Genomic DNA, 15812 nt, shown 5'->3' with positions numbered 1-15812 from the left:
TGCAAGTCAAACACGAAAAAGAATAACGTGGAGGTGAAGCCAAGCCACAGAGGGAACAAGGAAATGCCTCAGAAAGAGAGGCAACAAGTGTGGCTACTGGTTGCAGCAGCCACAGACGAACATGGAAATGCCTCGGAAAGAGTGGCTACTGGTGGCATCAAGTGTGGCTACCGGTGGCAGCAGCCACAGACGAACATGGAAATGCCTCGGAAAGAGTGGCTACTGGTGGCATCAAGTGTGGCTACCGGTGGCAGCAGCCACAGACGAACATGGAAATGCCTCGGAAAGAGTGGCTACTGGTGGCATCAAGTGTGGCTACCCGTGGCTCTCGGTGGCAGCTGCCACACAGTCGCCACACTGCATGCCGCTGCCACAAAAAGAGCCTGCTCTTACTGCCTGGAAATGAGGTATCCTGTGTCTACGGCCACCGGGTGAACGGGAACGGATAACCACAAGAAATATGTTAAGCTATGTGTTTGTTTTTGCATGTGGCGTCATCTGCTGGTTATAGCGAGTTGTGGCGTAGCTTCCATCTGATTGCGGAGTGAGCGCATTCACCGTATTGATGACTGCTTTGATTTACAAACAGTTAAATTGACAAATTGAAAGCAAAAGAGCCTTGGTTTTGTAGTTCTCCGCACTATCGTTTTAACTTTGACATATCCAAATTTCACATTCAGTTTTAATGCCTTTATTTTAGGTCTTTCATGACCTATATTGCTACTCTGCAATCACAAATAGGTTGGTTGCATGCCCAGGCAGAAATTGCAAGAAAAAAAGTCATTGATTTACACAATGCGTTTGCAAAAGGCACACCTGAGCCTGATTGTTTCATCATCTTCATGCTTTTAATGTCATGCTGTGAAAAGAACAACACAAGTATTTCTTCACAAAAAGTAGAAAATATATTGTCAAATTAATATTACACAAAAGGAGGAGGGGGGGTAAGCATATTGGTGGACAGTTGGTCCCAGCATCCCCCTGTTACATATGGCGTTGTATTGTACCACAATTGCGAGCGCGCAAAAAAAATCGTAGAAAATAAAACTGAGCGAGCGAAAACAGATTTTGAGCGCAAAAAAAAATATTGAAAAGTTCCTCGCTCAAAGTTCCTTATTGCTCGCTCACGATAGCCCTCTCTCGCTCAACATCTGCTCGCTCGCGATACTCCTCACTCCCTTGCTCAACATTGCGTTTGCTCAACATCGAGCTCTCGCTCGCTCGAGTCGTCCTCTGCGTGCACCCAGTTCTGCTCACACGTTACGTTTGTGCCACAAAAATAGGCAATCAGAGCTTGTAAAAGCATGTTGGTTGACAGCTTGGCATCCAATAAGATTGCTTGTTGTGTTCACCCGGAACGAGCAAACGAGAGTGTGTCACATCGACTTGGGCGGGAGGAGGTTGGCTTATGTCATTCAAGTACTAAAACTAACAAGGTAGTTTTGTCAAATGAGATGATACAGCAATAATAATAATAATAATAATAGTAATAAGTAATTCCCATTCCCATCCAAAGAAGTCTACCGTCTCCTGTCCAAGTTTGATTTTTCTGCGCTCAAAATCTGTTTTCGGTCGCTCAGTTTTATTTTCTACGCTCAAAATGTTTTTTGCGCGCTCGCAATTGTGGCACAAATATAACGCCATAGTTACCATGCCAACAACTTTGCCAATGGCTCAGGTCATTTGCTTATGAGGAGTTAGTATAAAAACAAGTCAGGAAGTCAAAGGGCTTCGCTGGAATGAGGATTCAAATTAAACCTTTAAAGCACTTGGGATTTTTTTTCCTTTAAAAAAATTCCAACAAAGTCATGGAATAAACTCGCCAAAATGTGAGTGGGGAAAACAAAAAATGCAATTTATCTTTTTTGCAAGCATTGTTTTAATGTTCTCTATGGGCAACCCCTTTAAATTGTAGCTTTAATTGTGAAATCAGTTCAATTGATTTTCCTATTGGAGTGCTTCCATTGCTGTCCCTGTTAGAATAACAGCATTTAGTGAATAATAGTTTTTAGTTAACTATTAGTTAATAGTTATTTGATATTTGTCTCTGCAAACTGGTAGACATGGATATTTTTTGTTGGGAGTTGTCATGTCTTCTGCAACTGTAATCAGTCACAGGCATGACCAAATCACAGGCACGATGACCTAATCACAGGATGCAACAGTTGGGGTCTGTCGCCATGTTCTTGGTAAAGAAGAATAGCAGTTGATTGCATAGACCCATATTATATGGACTTCCACTACCTCCCCTGATTGTTACCTTGCTGCCAAAATGTCCTCCCTAACTTTTCAGGGCAATAAGTGCTTTTGTAACTAAGTCTGGATCGTTCGGGAAAGTGAAGCCTACGTAAGGTCCGAGCGAGGCCCGAGGCCAGTGAGGGCGCAGGCCAGGTCTGCCAAGCTGGTGGCGGTGCGCGGCGATTGGGCGGGTGTCCTGCTTTTGGCACTGTCCACGCGCAGGCTTTTGGAGCGCAGAGCCGGGAACTTCCTGTCGTCCTCAACATCACTGTTTACCTCCGTGGCGGAGACCAGGATGTCCATGTGGGACGAGGCCCGAGTGGGCCATGGACCCCACGCCGTTTGGCTGCCGCCTGTGAGCGGCAAAAAGAGGCCGTTACGCCAGCGCTCATCTGCATTCAAATCTTCTTTTGCAAGGCTGACTCGAAATCCCAATTTACTAGCCAAACTGGGCCTTTTCCGGAAAGACACAACCCAGAACAGAAGCAAAGCCTAAGCCAGACTTCTGGCGAGTAGCTCTTCAGCGTCTTTCAACCTGAATGGGAACACAAGTGACTCCAACCAATCGAAAAGACAGACTTCAAACTGCGAGCCGAGTGGAAAGTCCAAGCCAAGCCTCATTTCAAAGCCCAATCACTAGTCTTCATTTGAAAACTTAAATGCTCTCTTGAAATCCCAAATCACAGGTGTCAAACTTAAAGGCCCGCCACATTATTTTATGACCAAGTTTCTGGCTGAAATGTCTAATTTCCAAGTTATCTTCAACTTTTACAAATTTTGGGGGAAACAATACCCACTACTCATTTCTCATTTCAAAATCTATTCCCACGTGGGCCGGACCAATAAAAAAACGGTATACTGTATGTTTACATAACTTTAAAATAAAAACTGCAGATATATTATTCATTTTTACACGGTCCAATAGTACAAGCACAACACCACTATGAATCATAAAACATTAATATTACTATTAATCATATGTATGAAAGCACTAATTAGAAAGACAAAGAGTGGCTTGAGACCCTGAAGGGATTTATATCATTTTATACATGATAATGATTCTTATCTCTGGAGCTATTCTAGTGTAATATAGATTGGTAGTTTCTTCTTCACTCTGGACTTGTAATAAGATCAGTTGCACATTGTGGTCTGGTCACCCCCCATGGGGCCCTCCTGCAGTTACAGACGCCATAACACCTAGAGGTGAACTAAAACGGCTCCACTGTGCATTGTTCCATTCTCAACCCGAAATACACATTTCAGTCAACTGACACCCACAGGTCTCGGACTGTGGGGACCTCCAATGTATTCCCAAGAGTATTCGGCAAGGTACTGAGGTGGCTAGATTCGAATCCTCTAAATCGAAAGGGAGCAGCAGCGGACCGGAAACAACATGCTGACCTGGCCATGGGACCACCCCTTTTGGACAATTGGCTTGTAAACTGCATTAGACAATTTGGTAATAATAAATCTCTGTAGTGTTGTTGATACGATGAACATGTGCATGTGTGTTTATCCCGGCTCATACCTGAACGTGCAGGAATCTTTCACAAAGGTATGTAAACAATACAGCATTATTCAACTGGGTCTGCAATCAAAACTAAGATTAAATGTGAAAGATCCAACAACCCTAAGCGTGTTCAGAAGGCCACATTGGAAACTGTGTCCGAAAGGTGTACTGAAATATCAACTCTGACCTAATTTGTGAGACCAGACCTGCTACCAAACCCAAAGCCGGGCTTTCAAGCCTAATCCCATCTAGGGGTTCCAAATGGAAACACTTACACTGTCTTCATAGCTTCACTTGAAACCTTAACCATGGCATGAAGTTCTAATTCAGGGGTGTCTCAGAGCCCGCTACCTTGCATGTTTTCTAGTTTTTTTTCCTCGACACACCAGATTGAAACGATAACTTGATCAGCAAGCTCAGTAGAAGCCTGATAAGCTTCCTGATCATTTGAAATCTGGAAAACCTATAGGTTTGTGACCCTTTGGGACCGAGATTGGACACCCCTGATCTAACTGGAAAGTCCAAACAAGACTTAAAACCCGAAGTCTGGCTAGGAACCCTATTCCTTCATTTGAAAGCTTGAACCTGACTTGAAAGCATGGCCTATTGTTGAAGCCATAATTCAAACCACCATTTACATCCTTACCTTCATTTTAAGAGACAAATTTTGAACAAAACCACTATCACAGACTTATTGTTTGCATTGTTGCGATGTGTCTCTAGGAATAATTAGATATTTATTATACCTTTGCTTAAACATATTGAAGCCCTTTCCAGCAGGAGATTGTACATTTAGTTAAACATATTAGAGAATGCTAGCAGTCAAACGTTTTGAGTGGAGTAGAGCGAAGAGGCCCTTTTAAGAACGCATGGTGCCAAATTGGGGCCCAGAACGTTGCAAAGGCCCCAGATGATGTGTGGAAAGCACTGTTGAACATTGATTTAAAAAAAAAAAAAGTCTGACATGTGACTGTTCAATAAAAAATAAAAGTTGAACGGAGGGCTGGCAGAACGACGAGTGAGAGTATCCACTAGTTTTAAACCATTCTCCTGGCAATTCCATTCTACTTGCTAGTAAAACTACTTTGGTGTATTAACGTCTTCATTGATTGTTTTTCTACAAATGTCTAAAGGAAGAACCTGACAGTCTCCCCCAACTCTTTAGGGCAGCACTGACTTTTGTACCTAGACGCAACGAAATTAATGAGGAGCGGAAAGGATGTGTGACCAGATTGGAAGAAGATTTGAGAAAGTCTTCCTTCCTCTTTGTTTGTTGAATGTTGTAGGTTGCCTGAACCTAACAATTTATACGCATCAGACTGTGTTATTAACACTGTGCCAACCCATCCCCAGGGCGAACCCCTCTCCTACCAGCGACAAGGCATCCCGCCGGTCTTTCCGGACTCCCGGAGGTGGGGTCGCGCTCCATCTGATAGCGGTAGAGGCTGGTGTCGTCGATGCTGCTGAAGCTAGCGTGGCGGCATTCGAAGGCGGCGCCGTCAAAGGGCGGCGGGGCGGCGCCCGCTCTGCAACACTCGGGCCGCTCCACGCCCGTCAGCTGCTCCAGAGCGGCCATCATGCGGGCCGAGAACTCCTCCAGCTGGGCCAGGCGCAGGTCCACCGTCTGCAGGGACGCCTTCATGGCATGCTCGCGCTCGTTCACCTCCTCCAGTCGCATGGACATGTTCTCCACCCTGACCATTGACGAGACGTCCAGTCAGGAATGCCGCTGGCTCGGGTGTGCGGACGGCCACACCAGCCCACCTCTCCGAAGTGACGCGGATCCTCTCGTTGTTGGACGACTGCTTTTCCTCATCCTTTTCTCGGAAGTACTCGTCCACACATTGCTCCTCAAACTCGTGGAGACTCTTTAGCTCGTCCGTGCCCAGCAGAAGCTCTGCACGTTAAAATAAAAAAATGGACGCCACCCACATGGTCAGCGGCGGTTTGCGACTTGACTGTTTCCAGTTTGCAGTGACCAGTTTCCAGTATGTAGATAATTGGCCCTCTTTCTGGGGCCGGCACGACCTGCTAAAGGACAGCCTTCACCCTAACTGGGAAGGTGCTATCACTCTTTCTGGAAACATAGATTACTGTTTGAGCCTTCCATGACTTTTTACATGAGACCATGTCGGGTCGCAGACGAGTAGCGAGCCTGCTAGAACGGGCGTGGAGTCGTTAAGGCTCGAGTTAACTGGCACCAGGCTGGACTGTTATTACACACGTAGTACACTTAGTCTAGGTCACTGCAATCCACACACAGTTTCAATACCTAATGCTGAATCCCCTAGTGATAAGGTTTCTATTGAGGTGGTGTTAATTAAGAAAAGTAGCCATATTTTCTCAACCGGTCGGCTTGGCCTAGTCCCTAGGCGGAGTATTAATATTAATATGTGTGCTGAAGCCATCAACAACCAAATTCCTACATTATTAACATCGCGACGAGGTTTTAAGTATTCAAAATACAAACTGAGCCCCAGCCATCAAAATCATATTGGTATTAGTACTACTAAAATTAGGACTCCTAAAAAGCTCCTCAAAAGCCCTTCTTGTAAATTATCTTATTAGAGATCACAATTTTAAAGTGCTTGGTCTCTGTGAAACCTGGTTAAAACCAAATGAATTTTTATCATTAAATGAGGCCTCATCCCCAAACTTTGTGGGCACACACATTGCTCGCTCTTGGAAGGGGGGCCAATTTCAGAATCTGGTCTTAAATTTAGCAGGAGCAATAATCACACTTTGAAGACATTTGATGCTCTCGTTTTGCGATCGAGCTCCTTTTTACCATTCTATAATGTAGTTATTTACTATCCTCTCGGTCCATATTCTGTATTCATAGATGAATTCCCTGAATTTATGGCTGATTGAATTACTCATGCGGATAATATATTAATTATGGGTGACTTCAATATTCATTTGAACTCCCCGTTTGAGCCACTTACTGTAGCATTTCAAGCAATAATCTTACACAAATAATAAAAGCAGCGATACACCGGAATGGTAATACTGTATCTTAGACTTAGTGTTAACCCATGGCCTAACTGCCTCAAATGTCACAATTCTGCCGCATACTAACGCTATGTCTGATCATTATCTTATAACATTCGAAGTCCTAGCTCAGTGTGGTCTTATTGACCACAACCAAGGCTTTAAGAGCCTGAATATTAACTCATCAACCACAGCTGCACTTTCTGAACTACCGCCTTTCGCAACAGCTGCCATTCTGTCTTTCATTGGTTCAATTGATAAGCTCACAAACTATTTTAATATGGTTCTTTTAAATTCCCTCAACGCTATAGCACCGTTGAGAATTAAAGCGGCACACTCCGTGGTTTACGGATGAAACGCGCACGCTTAAATTAAGTAGAAATCTTGAGCGTAAATGGCGAACAACCAAACTCGAGGTCTTCTGTCAGGCCTAGTGTGATAGCTTGCTGAAATATAAAGAGGCTCTTAGGTTAGCTAAAATAAATTACTTTTCCAAAATGATTAGTCTTAATAAATACAACCCCAAATATTTGATACGGTAGCTATGCTAACACAACAGCAGCAGATTAATCAGAGCTCCCTCCATTCAGCACACGATTTCATGGAATTCTTTACTCAGCGGATTCAGCTAATATGGGACGAAATAAAAAATGCGGCGCCACTTACCCTCTCGGGTTCTGTGATTGCTGATTCTAGTTTGGACAATCAGGTTCATGAAATTCTAGTAACCCTGTCCCAGTTTGATTTAGTATCCCTGGAGTGTCTTACACACCTGGTTAAAGCAGCAAAGCCGACATCCTGTATGCTTGACCCGTTTTCCAAGACTTATTCCCGATCTTCGGATCATCTTTCTTGAATATTAATCATCTTGTCGCTCTCCTCTTTTAAGAAGGCCGTCATTCAACCATTACTTAAAAACCCTCACAGAAATCCTGAAAATCTCTCGAATTATAGACCAGTGTCACATCTTACGTTTATTTTGAAGATTCTTGAGAAAGTTTTAGCGTACAAGAGCTCAGCGATTTCATGATTGATAACAGTAGATTTGAACTCCTTCAGTCAGGATTTAGGGCCAACCACTCAACTGAGACAACCCTTGTAAAAGTGACGAATGGTCTTCTTTTAGCCATGGATTCCAACATCCATCCATCTTCTACCGTTGTCCTCCGGGGTCGGGTCGCGGGGGCAGCAGTTTGCGCAAGGAAGCCCAGACTTCCCTCTCCCTGGCCACTTCATCCAGCTCTTCCGGAAGGATCCCCAGAATCCCCCAGGCCAGCCGAGAGACATAGTCCCTCCAGCGTCTCCTGAGTCGTCCCCAGGGCCTCCTTCCAGTGGGACGTGCCCGAAACACCTCACCGGGGAGGCGTCCGGGGGACATCCTAACCGGATGCCCGAACCACTTCAACTGTCTCCTCTCAACGCGGAGCAGCGGCTCGACGCAGAACCCCTCCCGGATGACCGATCTTCTCACCCTATCCCTAAGGGAGAACCCGGACACCCTGCGGAGGAAACTCATTTCGGCCGCTTGTATCCGGGATCTTGTTCGTTCCGTAACAACCCACAGCTTGTGGCCATAGGTGAGGGCAGGAATGTAGATGAAGTGGTAAACAGAGAGCTTCGCCTTTTGGCTCAGCTCCTTCTTCACCATGACAGACCGGTATAGAGCCCACATGACGGCAGACACCGGAGAAAAGTCAATCTTGGCTGGTCTGAGTTACTCTTTTGCTGCTTAGCAGCTAGGCTTGTCCTAGTCTTCTTTTAGAGATTTCTCTGACATTCTAACAGCTTAACAATTTCATGATAGATAACATTAGATTTGAACTCCTTCAGCCAGGTTTTAGGGCCAACCACTCAAATGAGACAGCCCTTGTAAAATGACGAGTGATCTTCTCTTAGCCATGGATTCCAACATCTCATCAATATTATTATTGCTTGACCTTCGTGCCGGCATTTGACACTATTGATCATCATATTCTTGTAGACAGTCTAAAATCATATGTTGGTATCTCGGGATCAGCACTTTCTTGGTTCAGATCTTACATCCTGGGAAGGACGCATAGTGTCTCTTATGGCAATGCGATCTCTGAATCTATCTTAGTCTCATGTGGTGTCCCGCAGGGGTCAGTACTTGGTCCCTTAGTGTTTAACATCTACATGATTCCACTTGGCAATATTATACGTAAACATACTATTTGTTTTAATTGCTATACTGATGATACCCAACTATACATGCCTTTAGAAATAACGGATCCGTGCAAGTGCAGTAAACAGGAGACCTGCCTTGCTGAGATTACACAATGGATGTCTTCCAATCTTATGCTTCTTAACCCTACTAAAACAGAGATGTTAATTATTGGCTCTGCTCATCATCAGCACTTGATTAAGAATACCACTTTGAACCTGGATAACTGCACAATTGCCCAAAGAAGTTCTGCAAAAACCCTCGGTGTGATATTTGACTCAACTCTCTCTTTTCAGACGCATATTAAGAACACGACAAGGACGGGGTTTTTCACCTTCGCAATATAGCTAAAATTCACCCTCTTTGGTTTCCTAGCGATGCTGAAACATTAATTCATTTATTTGTTATGTCGCGCTGTGACTATTGTAACGTTTTGTTTTCTTGGCTTCCCTTGTCCTGCGTCAAAAGCCTGCAGTCTGTACAAAATGCAGTAGCGAGACTCTTGACAAGGACGAGAAAGTTCGATCATATTACTCCGATACTAGCTGACCTGCATTGGCTTCCAATACACGAGATGTGATTTTAAGGTGTTGTTAATTACTTGTCAAATTTTACATGGTTTAGCTCCTTCCTGTCTCGTCGACTTAGCATTACCATACTGTATGTTCCATCCCGATAATTTTGATCACAAAAGGCTGGTTTGTTATCGACCCCAGGGGCTAAAAAGAACCTATGGAAATTCGCACAGCGGCCTCAGTAAAAATCTTTAAATCCCGACTAAAAACACATTTATACTCACAAGCATTTATTTAATGGGCCTGTCTGCAGCTTTATTCTTCTTTTTCCTGCCCTCTTCTCCCGGCTCGGAGAGGGGGCTAGCTAGATGGTGAAGGATGACTTGGAACACCCCATCTGGCCCTGCGCTGATTGACCATCGCGGGTTGAGAGATCGACCATCTGCGGTCCACTTGGCTGGACTGTGGGAAGGTTCCTGCCTAATGACTTTGCCCGCTGTCGAGACATCATTGCACTATCGGGCACAATATTTTCTCTGTAATCTGTATTGTGTATCTGTATTTGTCTGTTTTTGTCCATATCTTGCCTTTCCAAACTGATGGAAGATATGCATTCCCTTCAAATGTGTCCTTTGTGACCCACACCATTGTTTTTCAAATTGATCAGTGAAAGACTGGGCCAAGTCCCAATTCCAAAATGACCACGCCCTTGTAATACAGCTCTCTTCAGCGTCTTTTGTGTAATGGCAACAAATTTGGCAGATGTTTGGACTTCACTAAACTAATTTTCACACTAGTTAATTTTTGTTGTTGTTGCTAGATGTCATGTTGAGATTGATGTTGAGAACAGGAATGGGCTAAGTCCAAAGTTGCCATTTTGAAGTCAAGAGAAAAAGCACGTTTTCAGATGCAGAGGGGTGTAAATCGAGTACTACCCCTGATTGGTAAATCCAAAACAGGGGCAACTCCCTTTTCTGAGATGGCACCCCATATGTATGGACGTGCAGTATTATTGTGCTCAATATTTTCCTTCATCCCAGTTTGTTTGGATTTAGTGAGGTGGCCTAGGTCCTTTGGACTTGTTTGGATCAGAGGTTGCTATGGCACTCAGCTTCTAGTTTTGAGGATGGGGGAGGGAGGGAGGGAGGAAGGAAGGAAGGAAGGGGTAGCCTTACGGAGGCGTCTCTGGGTGTTGTCGCGGTCAGCGTCGCGGCGCACTGGCTGCGGGCGGAGGCAGCGGCAGCACAGACGTCTGAGGACGATGAAGAAATGAGAGAAGACGATGAGGGGCGGGGGCAGGATGGGTCGGTCGTGGAATGTCATGATCAGCTGGTAGCGCTGGAACTTCCACACCTGGTTGGAGATGGACTTGACCTCGAAGAAGGTGTTGCTGCCAGTGCAAGGAGACCTTGCTTTGTTTCTTTGATTATATTGTGATGATGCATTGCCACGGTCACGGTACTTACTTGAAGACGGCAATGAGCAGGTTGACCAGCAGGATGTTGGCCACCAGTAGGTAGCAGGCCATGATGGCCGGCGTCAGCCAGGCGCCGGGAATGCATGGCGGAAGCTTCTTGCCGTCTTCATCGTACATGTTGTCCCCGCATGGAGCTACCGCCAGAGTAGCCACAAACAAATGTACATACAAATCAGGTGCCGCCAGCTTCTCGCTGCCCCGCGATGATGTGTGATTTCTGTCGTCGCTTACGATTGATCTCCATGGCGTAGACTAAAGATCAACAAAGAGAAGAGCAAGAGGAGTGCTCAGTCTCAGGACACTCGAGTCAGCACAAAAAAGCAATGATGTGATATGAGTCTAAGATGGTTGCTAGATTGCCTGATTGTCATTATTTTGACCTTGTGGATTCACTTCAAAGTGATTTGGAATTGTTTCAAGCTGATTTGTCACAGAGGAGAAATATTTCCTGAATCTATTCTTCTGTGTCCAATTTTTCATGTATCGGCTATTACTTTGATCCATCGCTGAAACTCTTGCTGATTTCCATCCATCTCAGTCAATAATTTACTCAACAGATATTTCTACTTGCCTTTTTGTACTCTATTACACCTTATAGTTACATCATCAGTGTTAGTGTCATGTAGGCAGCTAAAAGCTTCATTGAACTACAAGTGATTGTTTTCTATCGCATAAATAATATATATGTGATGCACTTGGACAAAATCAGGCTTATTTCTGAAAATGAAATATGGCTATATTTCAATTCTACACTTGATTCCCATTGTTCGAATAGTTGTATATAGATGATCCCATATTTGTTTCTGTAAATTGGTGCACATGGATATTATTTGTTGGAGTTCATGTCTTCTGCAACTTTAATGAATCACAGGCATAATGACCTCATGACAAAATCATGGGCACAATGACCTAATCATATGACGGAACAGTATGGGGTCTGTCATCTTGTTCCTGGTAAAAAGAATAGCAGCGATTGCATGGTCTGATAGTGTATGGACTTCTACGTATTTCCCCCTTCTACGTATTTCCCCCATTATCAGAAACTGATTGTTACCTTGCTTCCCTAACCTTTCAGGGAAGCAAGTGCTTCTGTGGCTAGGGCCAACCCTCATGAGAAAACGTTTGTTGTCTCTGAGAAGAAAATCATATATTAGGTTGTTATCATTATGTGTTTATTTCTTGTCTAGAATAGCATGCATTGCTATCCATCTATGCAGTCCAAGTTCATCTTGCCCCGGTCCTTAGATAAAGCTGTTAACGCAGGAAAGTGTGAACTGAAACCTTGGCCCAGCTGGCTTTTTTTGTTATGTCTTTTAATGTGCAGTGCTTTGCTAAATGAATAAAAAGCAGGTGGGGATGGCTGGGTTCAGACGGTTTTGGCAAACATGAGAGGGGAGAGCCAAGCCCTCCCTTTGCCAGCAAAGAAATTTCAATCTTGGTTGGTCTGAGTTACTATTTTGCTGCTTAGTGGCTGGGCTTGTCTTAATCTTCTTTCACAGTCTCCCTTCTGGTTTGTTGCTTATTGAATGTTCTAGGTTGCCTGAACCTGACACCCTTGACACTGTTGTAAAATACATGGAGGTAGCTCAAACATTGAGGGACTGACAGCTATTGAAAACTTGATTAAATCCTTAGTTTGGAGAAAAAAACATATGTGGAAATCATCTTGTAAAGGGAGAAAAAAAACATATATGGAAATCATCTTGTAAAGGGACACGTCTTCAACTAATCGAGGATTAACACTTGGGTCACAATTTGAAGCTTTTGGCTCCTAGGAAGTGAACGTCCAGACCAGGGGTCGGCAATCCAAAGTGTTGAAAGAGCCATATTGGACAAAAGAAAAAAAAACAGAAAACGAACATACTTGGAGCCGCAAAAAATTAAAATTAAAAGCCTTATATAAGCCCTATAATGAAGGCAACACATGTTGTATGTACATATTTATAGTAGCTATATTAGCCTACTATTAACTACAAATACATAATGAACCTCCATGATTAAATGTTTATTTCTACTGCAGTGCATCCTGTTGATAATGATGCACCATGTGACTACTGTGTTGTCCGATGCCACCTCAAGTTTAACTTAATTTCAATATTAAGGAATTCAGTTTCATTGCTTTGATGAAATTAAATAAATGAAAGAAATCTGATTTTTGATGTTTTTATTTTAAGGATTTGAAAAAACAACAAAATGGAACATGCATAACATGCCCCTTATCTGGTCAACACAGTGCAATAAAACGCAACCTTCAATTACAGTAAAACATAAAACATCAGCCTTTTGAAAATGTAAAGTACCGTATGTTCCGCACTATAAGGCACACCTAAAAGTCTTTAATTATTTTTAAAAGCTGATGAGAAAGTAAGCTTTACCTGTTTCCTTTGTGTGTTTACAGTTGAAAAAGGTTGGTCATATTGACACTGAGTTATTATGCTGTTGAGAGTATAGAGTTATTATTTATTACTTTGATTATTATACTATATTGTGATTGAAATTTTTTTTAAATATATCATTAATTGAGGGTGCGTCTTGTAATCCGGTGCGCCTTATATATGGAAAATGTTTTAAAATATGTCATTAATTGAGGGTGCACCTTATAATCCGGTGCGCATTACTAGTGCGGAAAATACGCTACATCAAATCACATCAATACAGTTCAGGTTTCATGCTCGACCCGCTTCCAGGCAAACTCGTTAAAGATTTATTCCCGATCTTAGGGTCATCTGTCTTGAATATTATCAACCTGTCACTCTCCTCTGGCATTCTACCTGAAGCTTTTAAGACGGCCATCATTCAACCATTACTTAAGAAAAATCACCTAGATCCTGAAAATCTCTTTAACTATAGGCCAGTGTCACACCTTCCGTTTATTGCCAAAATTCTTGAGAAAGTTGTAGCACAACAGCTTAGCGATTCTATAATAGACAACAATAGATTTGAACTCCTTCAGTCAGGTTTTAGGGCCAACCACTCAACTGAGACAGTCCTAGTAAAAGTGACGAATGATCTTCTCTTAGCCATGGATTCCAACATCTCATCAATATTATTACTGCTTGATCTTAGTGCCGCGTTTGACACTATTGATCATCATATTTTTATAGAACGTCTTAGATCATGTGTTGGTATCTCGGGATCAGCACTTTCTTGGTTCAGATCTTACATCCTGGGAAGGACGCATAGTGTCTCTTATGGCAATGCCATCTCTGAATCTTTCTCCATCTCATGTGGTGTCCCGCAGGGGTCAGTACTTGGTCCCTTACTGTTCAACATCTACATGATTCCTCTTGGCGATATTATATGTAAACATGCTATTAGTTTTCATTGTTATGCTGATGATACCCAACTCTATATGCCCTTAGAAATAATGGATCTGTGCAAGTGCAGTAAACTGGAGGCCTGCCTTGCCGAGATTAAACAATGGATGTCTTCCAATTTTCTGCTTCTCAACCCTAGTAAAACTGAGATGTTATTTATTGGCCCTGCTCATCATCAGTACTTGCTTAAGAATACCACGTTGAACCTGGAAAACTGTATTATTTCCCAAAGTAGTTCTGCAAAAAATCTCAGCGTGATATTTGACTCAACTCTCTCCTTTCGAACACATATTAATAACATGACAAGAACGGCGTTTTTTCACCTCCGCAATATAGCTAAAATTTGCCCTATTCTTTCTCTTAGCGATGCAGAAATATTAATTCATGCATTTGTCACGTCGCACCTAGACTATTGTAACGTTTTGTTTTCTGGACATTCCATGTCCTACATTAAAAGCCTGCAGTCTGTACAGAATGCAGCAGCGAGACTATTGACAAGGACGAGAAAGTTCGATCATATTACTCCGATTCTAGCTGACCTGCATTGGCTTCCAATACACGTGAGATGTGATTTTAAGGTGCTGTTGATTATATCTCGTCGACTTAGTATCACCATAGTCCAAGTCCGTGGGATCAAGGGCATTTTCCATTCGCGCGCCATTACTATGGAATGCCCTACCTATGGTTCGCACAGCCACCTTAGTAGAAATCTTTAAATCCCGACTAAAAACACATTTATATTCAAAAGCATTTAGTTAATTGAGCCTGTCTACAGCTTTCTTCTTTTTTCTTTTTTCCTGCCCCCCTCTCAGAGGGGGCTAGCTAGATGGTGAGAGTTGACTTGACCGCCTCCAATGGGCCCTGCGCTGATCGACCGTCACGGGTTAGGAGATGGGACGTCTGCGGTCCACCTGGTTGGAATGTGGGATGGTTCCTGCCCAATGGCTTTGCCTGCTGTCAAGACATCACTGCACTATATAGCACAATATGTTTTCTGTAATTTATATTGTTTATGTGTATGTCTGTATTTGGTACATGCAGCATCCATTTCAACCTGTGGGCCTGGAAGGGGGCTCCTCCCACCTGTGGTCCCTTCTGGAGGTTTCTGATTTTCCCCTAATTGGGGTTTTTTGAGTTTTTCCGTCCTCTTCTGGGAGCTTTGACAGGGGATGCTGTTGTGTACCTTACACTGAAAAGATGTCTCTGTGCGACTTCTTTTTTCGAAGGTCTCCACATGACCTCTTTTCATCTGTGAAGCCCTTTGAGACTTCGGTGAATTAGGGCTATACAAATAAAATTTGATTGATTGATTGATTGATCTTTTTCTATGTTCAAACATTTTTGAAATAGCTCCAGGGAGCCACTAGGACGGCGCTAAAGAGCAGGGAGCCACTAGGACGGCGCTAAAGAGCCGCATGCTGCTCGAGAGCTTCAGGTTGCCGACCCCCGGTCCAAACCTTAAGGAGGTTGTTTTGTCAAAATCCCCAAATCCCAACATCTCTGTTGAAAATGTGTACTCAAAATTCCTCTCTGCAACATAAGCCTGCTTTTGTGAAAAGGCACCACAATTACTGTATTTTCT

At 43.3% G+C, this 15812-nt stretch overlaps 1 protein-coding gene and 1 long non-coding RNA gene across 3 annotated transcripts in view; one reads left to right on the top strand and one right to left on the bottom strand.

The window, feature by feature from the left end:
- Window positions 1-826: 826 nt before the first annotated feature.
- Window positions 827-15812, bottom strand: part of LOC148425209 (transient receptor potential cation channel subfamily M member 1-like) — a 76802-nt gene continuing 61816 nt past the window's right edge. For both annotated transcript variants that reach the window (XM_088413892.1, XM_088413895.1), the window contains exons 23-28: window positions 11145-11165; window positions 10903-11047; window positions 10612-10826; window positions 5513-5645; window positions 5120-5442; window positions 827-2591 (exon numbers count right to left, since the gene is read on the bottom strand). In XM_088413892.1, the coding sequence (XP_088270018.1) occupies window positions 2344-2591; window positions 5120-5442; window positions 5513-5645; window positions 10612-10826; window positions 10903-11047; window positions 11145-11165 (1085 nt within the window). In that variant the 3' untranslated portion in view covers window positions 827-2343. The remainder of the gene's footprint in view (window positions 2592-5119; window positions 5443-5512; window positions 5646-10611; window positions 10827-10902; window positions 11048-11144; window positions 11166-15812) is intronic.
- Window positions 5817-15541, top strand: LOC148425212 (uncharacterized). The gene is made up of 2 exons (XR_015865480.1): window positions 5817-8316; window positions 9791-15541. It is a non-coding gene; the product is annotated as an uncharacterized LOC148425212 (long non-coding RNA).

This window comes from Hippichthys cyanospilos, chromosome 4 (assembly GCF_059441005.1).
Source record: "Hippichthys cyanospilos isolate Australia breed blue-spotted pipefish chromosome 4, RoL_Hcya_1.0, whole genome shotgun sequence".
NCBI classification, from domain to species: Eukaryota; Metazoa; Chordata; class Actinopteri; order Syngnathiformes; family Syngnathidae; genus Hippichthys; species Hippichthys cyanospilos.
Note: the sequence above shows the minus strand (reverse complement) of the source record. Positions and strands in the feature narration are given on the sequence as shown.